Below are 14,692 nucleotides of genomic sequence, written 5' to 3' on the forward strand. Positions count from 1 at the left end.
AAAACGCGCTGTACAGTATTGCGCTGCACAGAGGAAGAAAATCGCCGCATTGGAGTGTGGATTTATAGACTTTTTACAATCCTGCTTGCTGTCAGTGAATGGACAGCGTTTTGCTAAAGATGGCCACCGGCTGCCTGGAGTAAAGTTTCCCGCGCCGCTGAGGACATTCGTGGGCGGATCCCTGCAAAGACACAGAGAGTCCCGCCCCTCTTCATCATCGCACCGCCGCGGCCCTGCTTCTCCTGCGTCACCGCGGTCTCAGGACGTCCGGAACCTCGCGAGACTTGACCTGCGCAAGCCCGGAGATACCGGTAAGCACTTGTAACCGGAGGGAAGGGGAGTGTACCGGCCTCTTTAGTCGCCAGCGGCCACCTCTCAATAGACTACCATGTCAGAGCCAGGAGTGCCTGAGCAGCCGGCCCCAGGAGAGCTTGCGGCTCCTGATCACCCTACAGCCCCTAGCATGATGCCCTTTACCATGCCTTATTATTTCGGGGCCCCATGGTTCCCCCGCTACAGGGGAGAGACCCATACCCTACGGGACTTTGAAGAAAAGTTGCTGGCACTATTCCGATTATACCCTATAAATGCCGACCAGCAAATGGAAATCCTGCTGGCGCAACTGGAGGGAGCTGCCCGCAGGGAAGTGTTATCATGGCCTGCTACTGAGCGGAGTACTCTAGAACAGATCTTCACCCGCCTCAGAGCCACTTTTGAAACTAGGACTGCCTCAGAGATAAAGATGCACTTCTTTGGCAAGAAACAGAAGTCCGGTGAGTCCCTCCGTGACTTTGCCCTATCACTTCAGGAGGCTTTAGGGGCTGTAATCCAGATAGATCCCAAAGAGGCTGATAACCGGGACCAGACCCTGAGGGAACAATTTATCAACGGGGTGTCTAGTGAACAAATAAGGACCCAGTTAAAGATGCTGTCCGCCCAGCACCCTAACAGTGCCTTTCTGGACTTTAAAGAACTGGCTATAAAAATTCTGGGGTCCACAGTATCTCCTGAGTTGAGCGCCCTATCTGAGTCATCAGCCTGCAGGGTAAAACCACTTATCACTAACCGAGCTGAGGCCGGCCAAGCTGTTCAAGTGTCAGCTACTGATACTATTGCCATGCTGACAGAGCAAGTAAATCACCTCACTAAAAGTCTAGAGAAAGTGTGCAGAAAAATAGAGGAATGGGAAAAACCCATAAGGCTAGATGAAGAATTCCTGTCACCTCCTAGGCCGTTCCCACCTCCTTACCAAGAGACTCACCCCAGGGATCCTGGGAGGCGTAATAGAGGTCGCAAGAAGCCCGTGTGTACATACTGCAAAAAGCTGGGACACACAGAATCCATGTGCTGGCAGTTAAACGGGCAACCCCTGAGGCTGAGGACCAACCCTCGGGAGGTAGAACACTAGGTCCAGAGGATCCAAATTGGATGCCACGTTATGTAGGATCCCATCCTAAAATCAATATAGAGATCAACGGGATCCCCTTTGAAGCCCTATTAGATACTGGGTCTCAGGTCACTACTATTCAGCTGCCTGCATTTGAAAAGTTCTGGGACACCAACCAGTTGACCCAACCGCCTGAATCCTGGGTGGAAATTATCGCCAGCAATGGCAAACCAGTAAAGGTTCATGGATACTGGGAACCCACCCTGCAGGTGGGAGAAGTAACCCTGCCTCAACAGGGAGTGATCGTAGTACAGGCCGGTGACAGAGGAGGACATCCTGTCATTCTAGGCACCAATGTTTTCAAAAACTGTTATTCAGAAATACTTGCTGTATTACATCAGACTTTGCCCACTGCTTCCTCTGCATCCAGGAGGGTGATTCAAAAGACTATTACTGTGTTAAGTGCCCAGCAGAGGTTTGCTAATCGGAAAGGAGAAATTTGTACTGCCAGGATCCGTGATATTAAGCCTGTGACTTTGCCTCCTAATTCTCAAACTCTTTTGTGGTGTCGTGCTGTCCTGGGAGTCGAAGGCCGAGATTATCCAGCCCTGGTGGAACCACTCCAGATGGAGGATTATCCTTATGTGAGAGCTGCCAAGTGCCTGGTGAACGTCTCCCAAGGTAAAGTACCTGTCCGTCTGATTAATCTGAGTAATCATCCTGTTGCGCTTACTAAGCATTGCCCTGTTGCCCAGCTGTCCCAGGTGTCCTTCCAAGACATCATTCGTCTTCCAGTGACAGAAAAGCCGCCAGCTGCAGACAGCAGATGTTCGCCGGTGACCCAGCCACAAGTGCCCTGGTGGGAAGAGCTCCATGTAGGGGACGAGACTACCCCCCAACATCAACAAGAAGGGATTCTACAGCTTGTCAAGGAGCACCACCAGGCCTTCAGTAAGCATGCTACTGACTATGGAGAGGTTAGTGCCATACAACACACCATACCTACTGGCTCTCATCCTCCTATCAAGGAGAGATACAGACCCTTACCACCTACTTCATATCAGACTGTAAAGGAAATGATCCAAGAGATGAAAGACTCTAATGTGATCCGGGACAGCCGTAGTCCGTGGGCTGCACCCCTGGTTCTTGTAAAGAAGAAGGACGGTAGTATCCGTTTCTGTGTGGATTATAGGAAAATTAATCAAATAACCCACAAAGATGCATACCCACTGCCCCGCATTGAGGAGTCACTAACTGCTCTGGGCTCTTCTGCCTATTTCTCCACATTGGACTTGACCAGCGGCTACTGGCAAGTACCCATGGCCCCCGAGGATAGGGAAAAGACTGCTTTCACTACTCCCATGGGCCTGTTTGAATTCAATTGTATGCCGTTCGGGCTATGTAATGCCCCAGGAACTTTCCAGAGACTAATGGAACGGTGTTTGGGTCACAAAAACTTCGAAACAGTGCTGCTGTATCTAGATGACGTCATTGTGTATTCAAAAACATATGAAGACCATCTGAAACATTTGGCAGAAGTATTTGAAATCCTTATCAAATATGGCTTGAAGGTAAAGCCATCCAAGTGTCACCTGCTCAAGCCTGCAGTAAGATACCTGGGGCATGTAGTAAGCGGAGAGGGAGTGCAACCTGACCCTGATAAATTAGCAGCTGTCCGTAATTGGCCGGTTCCTACTACCGTCAAAGAGGTGAGGAGTTTCCTTGGTTTTGCCGGCTACTATAGACGTTTTATCCCCCATTTTGCTCAAATAGCTGATCCTATCCAGGAACTCTTGAGGGGGCAACCCAAAAAGAGTCCTAGAACTCCTGTGCCCATTGAGTGGAATGAGAAAAGAGAGATAGCGTTCCAATTGCTAAAAAAGAAACTGACCGAGCCTCCAGTGTTAGGTTATCCAGATTATAGCAAGCCCTTCCATCTCTATACTGATGCTAGCAAGCGAGGCCTGGGAGCTGTGTTAGCCCAGATCCAAGAGGGAAAAGAGAGAGTGATAGCATATGCAAGCCGCTCCCTGAAAGGAGCTGAGAAAAATGACCAGAATTATAGTTCCTTCAAACTAGAGTTCCTGGCATTAGTGTGGGCGGTGACAGAAAAATTCAAGGATTATCTAGCCGCCACCCCGTTCATTGCATTCACTGACAATAACCCTCTGGCGCATCTAAATACAGCTAAATTGGGGGCCTTGGAGCAGAGATGGGCCTCTCGCCTTGCCAACTATAATTTCTCTGTAAAGTATCGTGCTGGACGTACTAATGATAATGCTGATGCTTTATCCAGACTTCCCACAGAGACAGCTCCTGATGATGTACTAGATGCTTGGGAAGATGTAGAGATGCCGGCTTTCTATAACAAATTTGCTCAACAGGATCAGGCTCGAGCTACCAATAACAGAGCTGCAGTTCCTTCACCCTCCAGTAGGCCTGATCCTAAAGAAGAAAGGTGGGTGAAACTACAGTCTGAAAGTAGAGTGCTGGGTGAGTTGTTGGACTTCATTACTAGTGGCAGAGCCCCTGAGAGGATTCGGCGTAAGAGTGCAGATCCTGAGCTCATCAAACTGTGGAGACAGCGCCATCAACTCTTCATACAAAAGGGCCTATTGCTACGGAGAAGCCTAGACCCAGTGTCCAACGAGAGAGTGCACCAGATTCTCATACCCCGACGTGATGCAGGTATGGTGTTGGAGATGTACCACAATCAATCCGGTCACTTTGGGGTCCAAAAGACTGAAGCTACTATCCGCCAGCGGTTTTACTGGGTAGGCATGAGAGAAGACATGGAGAAGTGGTGTCGAGAGTGTGTAGCCTGTGCCTTGAAACGAAGTGAGCACCATGATCAGAGGGCACCACTGAGACCCATTGTAAGTACCCGTCCTCTTGAACTTGTCGCCATCGACCATGTAAAACTGGAGCCTAGTCGCTCAGGGTATGCTTATGCCATGACTATTATTGATCATTTCACAAAGTTTGTTGTAGCAGTGCCTGTGAGAGACCAAACAGCCAAGACTACAGCCGAAATGTTCTGGAAGCACTTCCTCCTGCCCTATGGATGTCCAGAAAAGATCCTCACCGATCAAGGACCTGCTTTTGAGTCCCATCTGTTCCATGAACTGTGCCGCTTACACAACTGTAAGAAGATCCGGACGACGGCCTACCATCCTCAAGGTAACGGATTATGTGAAAAAATGAATCAGACCTTGATAGAGATGCTGAGGGCCGTGCCTCCTGAGAACAGAGGAGATTGGCCCAGTCTGTTGCCACAGCTCATGTTCACATACAATCATACCATACATTGTTCCACCGGGTATACCCCTTTTTACTTGATGTTTGGGCGCCAAGGGACATTGCCTGCTGATCATTCATTGGACATACATGTACCTGATTGCATTAACCCATTACCTAACACCGACTGGGTTGCTGAGCACCAAAGGCGATTGGATGCAGCCAAAGCCATTGTTCAGGAACGTATGGACTTTGCTAGAGACCGACAGCAGAGGGACTATGATCAGACAGCCCATGCAGAACCCTTGACCATAGGGGCCGTGGTATGGTTAAAGAATAACCGTCGTACCAGCAAATTGGACAGTAAGTGGGAGCGAAATCCTTATGTTGTCACTGCAATCCCAAATGTTGGAACTCACACTTATGAGATCACCCGGGAAGACAAGGGATCCCAAATTGTACACCGAAACCGGTTAAAGCTCTGCCTGACACCAGAACCTATCGACGAGAGTTCTGGATCTGAATATCCTGTGTCAGAGTCAGCACTACAGCCCGAGGATCCTATGCAGGCTGTCAGTAATCTCAGGTATGACGCTGATCCCATGCATTGGCTTCTGACACCGTGGTTGAACTTGCTGGTGCCTGCTCCGGCACCTACTGTAGCTTCACCTCCAGCAGAGCCGGTTCAAGATGCCCTGGATCCAGTTCCCCCTGTAGTGGATATTGTTGTTCCTGTTGTTCCAGTTGTTCCTGTTGTTCCAGTTGTTCCTGACCGAGGTCTCACGGATGGAGACCCTCCTGTTGCTCCTCTCCCTTCTACCTCGTTGCTAAGGGAAGAGGAGACCCCTGTATTGAGAAGGTCTACCCGGATGACCAGGGGACGCCCGCCCGTCCGTTTAGGAGACTTTGATTATTCTGGTGGTGTCTCCTCCCAAACAGTTGCCACGGGCAATACTTTACTTGACATTTGTGCGCAAGAATGGACTCCTCCACGTGAGCCCTTGCCTGTGATACACCCACAGGAAACTCCTGGGTAGTTCCGTTATTTTGCTGTTCTATTATGGACTTATTCATTGTCATGGACTATCCTGGTTATAATGTTACGCTGTGCCAGGTCAGCGCCCCCGTTCCATTCACTATCCTGAGAGAAGAGAACGACGCCCCTTGTCACCACACTTCACTTTTGCCAATTGGACCTGATGTAAATGTAAATGCAGATGAATTACATGTATGTATGCCTGCATGTCTCTATTTTCTATTTCAGGTAGAGATTCCAGTTGGGCGACCCATGATGGAGTACGAGGTCGTACTCAGCTTAAAGCAGTGGGGTATGTAGTGTACGGGAACTGTAATACCCGTCACTACCAAAGTGTCACTTGGTGTGCTGTCGTCCCTCCTTAATTATGGAGAAGTTGGTATATGTCAGTTTTATAAATTGTCATGTAATGTAATGTTATGTATTTCCCTGTTACTGTGAAACTTGCATGGACAGGCCTGCAGGGGTGTCATTCCAGCTTCTAGTCGCTAGAGGGAGCTAGAGAGCCCTAGTTTATATAAGGCCCAAACAGGGAAGTGAAAGAGAGTCTTGTGGAGAGCTCAGAAGTTTCTAGAGCCTCAGGAAGCAGAGAGAGAGACAGAGGCAAAGATCAGGAAAGCAAGAGGTACTAAGCATAACAGAGGAGGTACTCATAGAAGCTATAGCCAAGGATATAAAGCCAGAAATAGGTTAATGGGCCTTGGTGAAGAATTGCTACATTCCAGGATCAGACAGAGTTAGAGTGCAAGCTCCTTTGCTGCAAGTCCTGTGTTCAACACTCTGTAATTACCCTGCTGTACTGAATTGCCTGCATCGACCGAATTGCAAAATCGACTGTATGCCAAGGAACTGCGATTCCAACATTGTCTCTGCTTGAAAATTACTAAAGTTGGAGTTCTGTTTTAAAGCTACGTTTCCTCAATTTATTCCTGCATCCGCAAACGGCGTGCCACCGTTTACTTGGCACTGGCGTCACGAACTATTTCTACCTATACCTGCCCTTGCAGAGAGTCAGCTGTACCAGGTTAGTGTATATTGCACTACATCACCCAGAAACACCTACTACACACAACTTGAGTACGCTGCACATGTGCTGGTATCTATCACCCCTCTGTCACCTGCACATGGACAGGATACTGTACAGGCTGCCACAAATCACCCTTCTAGCCTGCTTATGGACTGAATCATATTAATTTAAAAATCCTCCTGCTTTGGGAAGTCTGGTGTATACCAGTGACTGGTATATTTAGTGTACGGTGTGGATTTGGGGTCCTATATATTTACTAATGTACTATATGAATGTAGATGTAAGAAAATAAACTTCTACTTTACCAAAACATCTGTTGGAGGTGCACAGGCAGCTGCATCTCTCCAAGTAGTCTGTGAAAAGAGGAGACATCATATAATAGTCAGCGAGTGCTGTGTAAAGTGCCTATGTAGTGCTGCTCACCTCTGTATAATAGGCACAGTACGCCCACAGTTTACACACACTAGTGGGAAAGGTCCATTGGCATGCATTATATAGTGTAATTCTAGTTCCTCTGGCCTATGATAGAAATCTTATACTGTACCTTGATTTTTTGGAGGGCCCCCGGCGCAGACAACCTTCTCCTCGGCGCAGGTCTGACAGTTGATGTAGGTTTGCACCATTAATCCTGGGGAAATGCACTTGTGTTATAACCATCCAATCTTATAGATAATAATAATAATGACAAGAAGCTGAATCTGGTATAAAATGTACTTACCACAGCTGTCTGCACCTGAGGAATGGAGAAGAAAGAAGACATTACTGACCGTTCTCATTGTCAGACTCAGAAACCTCTAATCTCTGGGTCTCCTTATTATTACATGATGTCAGTGCCTCTGTGTTCGTCACTTTGTTTTCTAGATTTCCATTGACAGAAATCTCTGAGCCGCCCCAGAACGGTCCGGGCCTCTATAGAACGCAGCAGCTCCTAGTGCAAACATTCCTGGCAGCCAATCAGGTGCTGGCTTTCATATGTCCAGTACAGGGTAGGAGATAACAGCAGTGATCTGATTGGTGGCTGTGGGGATCTCTAGTTCTGGTCTACATTACTATTACTACAAGAGGCCTGTGTGTGTAATACATTTATATGTCATATTATAGCAGGTGTTATATCTAGAAGAACTCACCTTGTTTATTTGGACACCTCCCTAAAAGTGAGAAATGAAGAAAAGCAGAATTACTAATAGAGAACAATAGAGAACAGAAATCCCCTGTATATGAGGGCTCTATCTATAACCCTGCAATAATACAAAAGAAAACTGCACGCATAGCAATTCCCAGTATAGAACATTTTATTACAATCGCTCCCTCCTGTCACTAGGCTGTAGGGAAAGGAAAACAAGTTGAAAACATCCTCTCTGACAACCTACCAGACACGTAGAAGATAAGTACAATGGTAGACAGAAGAAGATTCCACTTACGTTGGTTTGAGTCCTGGACGATAACCTTGAGCTTTTCTTTGAGTCGCTGGAAATGGAGTCCAATGATGTGAAGAAGCTGGATCTCTAAGATATATAAAGAGGAGAAGAATGAGAGTCCGATCCCCTCATCTATCAGTCTGAGCCCCCAACACACTAATTCCTATTAATAAGAGAAGTAGAATTTCCACCTACGTATAAAATATTGTACTTACCCTTAAAATCTATATCCTGGATGACGTCCACAGATTTTTTATATTCAGACGCAATTTCGGATATAGCATATTTATCTGGAAGGAAAATAATGGTACAATAATTATCTATCTATCTATAGATTATATGAAATGGAGATAATAGTAATAATATAAGTACCCAGTATGCCGACTTCATCCTCAAGGTAGTTCAGGACTTTTTTCTCGGTGACTTTGGCAAACCGCTTGATGTTGACATAGGCTTCTATTGAGTCAATGTCATCGACTTGGCTTTTGATAAAGGTGTTGAATTCTTCCATAGCCATTTTCCCTCTGGAGTCGCATGGTATGCAACAGAGAGACTGTCCGATGAAGACAGATGTTACGAGCAGTAGAAGCCACATGGTCTGGGTAGAACCAGACATCTTTAGTAAAATCGCTTCCTGTAGCAAATAATCACTAAGGACGCAAGAGAGCAGAACTATGTCCCACTGAGAAGACAACAGCACTGCACAGGTTACAGCATCAGGCGCCGGTTAAGGGACAAGGTCTTTATGACATCATCAGAATATGCAGATGAGGCTCTGAAACAAGCAATTGGATTGGTGGAAAATTTAATTGTAATAATATCATATGAATATGCAAATTAGGATCCAAAACAAATAAGCCATTGCATTGGTGGAAAATGTAATTATGACATCATCATATGCAAATGATTCTCTGGAACATGAGTTGTTAGAAGGAGTAAATAAGTATGTTTACAAAAATAAACTTTTTTTTAAATATCACAAATAATACATATAATGACATTCTTTACAGAATATACATATCAAACATGGTTCACAGAATGATGTACCCAGGGGCATAGCGGGGGAAGGGGGGGAGGGCTGTTGCAAGTGGGTGCATATGCCCCGGGTGCCGAGGATGGAGGAGGCACCGGGGCGGGCATAGTCTTCTGAACATGTCTCGCATGACATCACAAGAAAGAGGTTTCGAACAGTGGGAGCAGAGCACCAGAGCTGCCTGCTGCAGTGAGTCAGTCTATACGGGATCTGCGCCTCTACCTCTTCTCCTCTCCACTTACTAAAATCACATTTATAGACAGAAACTGCTCTACAGGACAGGAGGTACTAGTCTGCGGCTGCCCCAATGAATGGTTTATGGCTCCAAGACTATGAAGCCTGCCCAGGCTGCCCTGAGACAGTATTCACACTGCTGTCGGCTGTGGGCCTCCTCTTCCTTTTCTGTGGCCCTCAGGCACTGGCACCTTGCCCCTGTAGTCCCAGCGTTATCTGTGGTGTAACAGGACTGCAGGTAACAATTACATTATCTGTGCAGATAATGATGACTGTGGTTTTACATAGGACTGCAGGTCATGATACTATATTATCTACAGTATACTCATAAAGCTACATGATTGACAAATACAGTATTTTAACCACCTCCCGTCCACCCGTTGACTATAAACGTCTGGGAGGTGGATCTCTATCTATGAATGGACGTTTCTGAACGTCCATTCAGAGATGGCAGCTGCACGCTAATCGTGCATCTGCAGAGCGGGTTGTCAGTGACAGCAGGGCAATCCAGAGAGAAGGCCAGTTCCCAGGTGTCCCTGCCTTCTAGATCGCTGTATACACAGCAACCACTGGGGTCGGAGAGTGAAGGAGCTGTCAGGTCTTCTACAGATCTCGATCAGCCCTGCACTGAGGCTGTGCAGCATTGTATAGCGTTGTATAGCGTTGTCAGCCCCAGTTACAGGAGAAATCAATAGTGAAAAAAAAAAAAAAGTGAAGTTAAATTCCCCCCCCCCCCTTCCCCCGAAGTCTTGTATGACCTTAAGGGGGACGCAAAGTGTAAAATAAAAAAAATAAAAAAAATAAAAAAAAAGGTTTCACATATAAAAAAAAAAATTCCCCCAATTAATTAATAATAAAAAATAATAATATTTTATAGAAAAAATATAAATAAAATAGACATTTGGTTTTGCCGCGACCGGCTCTATAAATATATCACATGATCCACCACACCATAAAATAAAAAAATCTGTCAAAAAAAGCTATTTTTGTCACCTTACATCACAAAAAGTGCAACTCCAAGGGGATCAAAAAGGCTGTCCCACGAAATGGTACCAATAAATTAAAAAACTGTAGCTCTCAGAACATGGACACATTAAAACATCATTTCTTTGTTTCAAAAATGCTATTGTGTTAAAGTGAAATAAATTTAAAAAAGTATACATATTAGGTATCGCTACATCCGTAACGATCTGCTCTATAAAACTGTCACATGACCTAACCCCTCAGGTGAACGCTGTAAAAATAAATAAAAACTGTGCTAAAACAACTAATTTTTTGGTCACCTGGCCCCATAAAGTGTTATAATGAATGATCAAAAAATCATATGTACCCAAAATTGTTACCAATAAAAACTGCAACCTTATCCCCTAGTTTCCAAAATGGGGTCACTTTTTGGGAGTTTCTACTGTAAGGGTGCATCAGGGGGGGCTTCAAATGGGACATGGCATCTGAAAACCAGTTCAGCAAAATCTGCCTTCCAAAAACCATATGGCGCTCCTTTTCTTCTCCGCCCTGCCGTGTGCCCTTACATCAGTTTACGACCATATGTGGGGTGTTTCTGTAAACCGCAGAATCAGGGTAATAAATATTGAGTTTTGTTTGGCTGTTAACCATCGATGTGTTAAAGAAAAAAATGGATTAAAATGGGAAATCTGTCAAAAAAGTGAATTTAAAAAATATAAATAATAAAATATATATAATAAAATAAAAGGTTAACAAAGTTTGTAAAATCAGTTTTAAGTAACTTGAGGGGTGTAGTTTCTACAATGGGGTCATTTATGGGGGGTATCCACTATGCAAGCCCCACAAAGTGACTTCAGACCTGAACTGGTCCTTAAAAAGTGGGTTTTGGCAATTTTCTTAAAAATGTTAAAAATTGCTTCTAAAATTAGGCTACTTTCACACTTGCGTTTGGGGTTCTGCTTGTGAGATCCGTTTGAGGGCTCTCACAAGCGGCCCCGAACTGATCCGTTCATCCCCAATGCATTCTGAATGGATAAGGATCCGTTCAGAATGCATCAGTTTGGCTCCGTTCCGCCTCCATTCCGCTCTGGAGGCGGACACCAAGCTTGCAGCGTTTTGGTGTCCGTCTGGCCGTGCGGAGCCAAGCGGATCCATCCTGACTTACAATGCAAGTCAATGGGGACGGATCCGTTTGACGTTGACACAATATGGTGCAATTGCAAACGGATCCGTCCCCCATTGACTTTCAATGTAAAGTCAGGAGTCCCTATTAATATACCATCGGATCTGAGTTTTCTCCAATCCGATGGTGTATTTTAACTTGAAGCGTCCCCATCACCATGGGAACGCCTCTATGTAAGAATATACTATCGGATTTGAGTTAGATCGTGAAAACTCAGATCCGACAGTATATTCTAGCACAGAGGCGTTCCCATAGTGATGGGGACGCTTCAAGTTAGAATATACTAAGAACTGTGTACATAACTGCCCCCTGCTGCCTGTCAGCACCCGATCTCTTACAGGGGGCTGTGATCAGCACAATTAACCCCTCAGGTGCCGCACCTGAGGGGTTAATTGTGCATATCATAGCCCCCTGTAAGAGATCAGGTGCTGCCAGGCAGCAGGGGCCAGACCCCCCTCCCTCCCCAGTTTTAAATTCTTTGGTGGCCAGTGCGGCCCCCCTCCCTCCCCAGTATTAAATTCATTGGTGGCCAGTGTGGCCCCCCCTCCCTCCCTCCACAGTATTAAATTCATTGGTGGCCAGTGCGGCCCTCTCCCTCCCCAGTATTAAATTCATTGGTGGCCAGTGCAGCCCCCCCCTCCCTCCCCTGTATTAAATTCATTGGTGGCCAGTGCGGCCCCCCCCTCCCTCCCTCCCCAGTATTAAATTCATTGGTGGCCAGTGCGGCCTCCCCTCTCCCCCCCCTAATTAAAATCACCCCCTCCCCATCATTGGTGGCAGTGGAGAGTTCCGATCGGAGCCCCAGTTTAATCGCTGGGGCTCCGATCGGTTACCATGGCAACCAGGATGCCACTGCAGTCCTGGCTGCCATGGTTACTTAGCAATTTTAGAAGCATCATACTTACCTGCGCTGTCTGTGGCCGGCCGGGCGCTCCTCCTACTGGTAAGTGACAGGTCTGTGCTATAAGCAATGCGCCGCACAGACCTTTCACTTACCAGTAAGAGGAGCGACCGGCCGGTTACAGACAGCGCAGGTAAGTATAATGCTTCTAAAATTGCTAAGTAACCATGGCAGCCAGGACTGCAGTAGCGTCCTGGTTGCCATGGTAACCGATCGGAGCCCCACTGGACTCCGATCGGGACTCTCCACTGCCACCAATGATGGGGAGGGGGTGATTTTAATTAGGGGGGGAAGGGAGGCCGCACTGGCCACCAATGAATTTAATGCAGGGGAGGGAGGGGGGCCGCACTGGCCACCAATGAATTTAATACAGGGGAGGGAGGGGGGGCCGCACTGGCCACCAATGAATTTAATACTAGGGAGGGAGGGGGGGGGGCCGCACTGGCCACCAATGAATTTAATGCTGGGGAGGGAGGAGGGCCGCACTGGCCACCAATGAATTTAAAACTGGGGAGGGAGGGGGGTCTGCCCCCTGCTGCCTGGCAGCACCTGATCTCTTACAGGGGGCTATGATATGCACAATTAATTAATTGTGCGTATCATAGCCCCCTGTAAGAGATCAGGTGCTGCCAGGTAGCAGTGGGCAGTTATGTACACAGTTCTTAGTATATTCTAACTTGAAGCGTCCCCATCACCATGGGAACGCCTCTGTGTTAGGATATACCATCTGAAAAAGCTGTTATGCAGACGGATCCGTTCTGAACAGATGCAAGCGTTTGCATTATAGGTGCGGATCCGTCTGTGCAGATACCAGACGGATCCGCACCAAACGCAAGTGTGAAAGTAGCCTAAGCCGTCTAGCGTCCTAAAAAAATAAAATGACATTTACAAAATGATGCCAACATAAAGGAGACATATGCGGAATGTTAAGTTATAAATATTTTATGAGAAACCACTTTCTGTTTTAAAAGCAGAGAAATAAAAATTTAGAAAATTGCAAATTTTTCCAAATATTTGGTAAATTTGGGATTTTTTCATAAATAAAGGTGAAATATATTGACTCAAATTTATGACTGTCATGAAGTACAATGTGTTACGAGAAATCAATCTCTGAATGGCTTGGATAAGTAAAAGCGATCCAAAGCTATTACCACATAAAGTGACATATGTCAGATTTGCAAAATTAGGCCTGGTCAGGAAGGGGGCAAATGGTCCAGATGGGAAGTGGTTAAAACAGATATGTTACATTATGACAAAATATTGGAATATACAAGAGTGTAGCTGACTGGTATAACGATGACAAAGGGCACATTGATAAATACAATATGTTCTGTCATCATGTACGAATAAAGCATGGTTAAAGAGGTTGTACACATTTGGGGGCTGACCTGCGATGGGAAGCATATTTACTGTACCTGCTTCCTGGCGCTGACTCCCAGCTCCTGCGCTCTCTCACCTCCGCTGCTCTGCTCGGGTCCCAGGATGTAAACTCGTTCATCGGGCAATTCTAATTTTTGAGCATATTAAAAATCAGCTCTTGCCGGCGGCAGATCATGCTGTCTAATAGCATTCTGCTGGAGGCAAACCACTAGACAGTATGGGGATGAGCGATGGCATAGCGATCACTCCTGTCCGTGCTGCACAGGAGATTGTTGCATTTAATAGCAGCGTTCTCCTCCACTAGCGAGCAGGAGATTACCGGGATTGAACGCTTCCCTCCCAACAATTGCTTGCTCAATCGGCCTGTGTAATACAGGCTTTACATACAGTAGTAAGATAATTTTATGGTGGAAGTGGGGCACCTTTCCTACTGTGCCTTTGTGCAGCTGCAGTGGTTGGACATATGGTATGTCCGCCCCTAAATGACATAATCAGCATACAGGGCACATACCGGGCACGGGCTATTTATAGGCATACTACAGGGTAATCAAGTTGAAAGATAACCAAAAAATATACGGAATCTGTGTGTTTTCATCTATCCACATATTACAGTAGATTTTTTGGTTTATGATGCCAGATTCTCTTTAACCGTTTAAGGACATTGCCATTTTTTTTACCTTAAGGACCAGGCCGATTTTTACTAATCTGACATGTCACTTTATGTAGTAATAACTTTGGAAAACTTTGACTTATCCAAGCCATTCTGAGATTGTTTTCTCGTGACACATTGTACTTCATGATAGTGGTAAATTTGAGTCAATATAAATCACCTTAATTTATAAAACAAATCCTAAATTTACAGAAAATGTGGAAAAAATTTAAATTTTCTAAAT

The 14,692-nt window shown here is 45.9% G+C and overlaps 1 protein-coding gene across 1 annotated transcript in view; it reads right to left on the bottom strand.

The window, feature by feature from the left end:
• The window catches only part of LOC120991038 (izumo sperm-egg fusion protein 1-like), a 42,953-nt gene that overhangs the window by 2,725 nt on the left and 25,536 nt on the right, over window positions 1–14,692 (bottom strand). The window contains exons 4-10 of the mRNA XM_040419929.1: window positions 8,478–8,629; window positions 8,321–8,395; window positions 8,109–8,192; window positions 7,815–7,835; window positions 7,406–7,420; window positions 7,232–7,315; window positions 6,993–7,040 (exon numbers count right to left, since the gene is read on the bottom strand). Of these exons, the coding sequence (XP_040275863.1) occupies window positions 6,993–7,040; window positions 7,232–7,315; window positions 7,406–7,420; window positions 7,815–7,835; window positions 8,109–8,192; window positions 8,321–8,395; window positions 8,478–8,622 (472 nt within the window). The 5' untranslated portion in view covers window positions 8,623–8,629. The remainder of the gene's footprint in view (window positions 1–6,992; window positions 7,041–7,231; window positions 7,316–7,405; window positions 7,421–7,814; window positions 7,836–8,108; window positions 8,193–8,320; window positions 8,396–8,477; window positions 8,630–14,692) is intronic.

Source organism: Bufo bufo, chromosome 2 (assembly GCF_905171765.1).
Source record: "Bufo bufo chromosome 2, aBufBuf1.1, whole genome shotgun sequence".
NCBI classification, from domain to species: domain Eukaryota; kingdom Metazoa; phylum Chordata; class Amphibia; order Anura; family Bufonidae; genus Bufo; species Bufo bufo.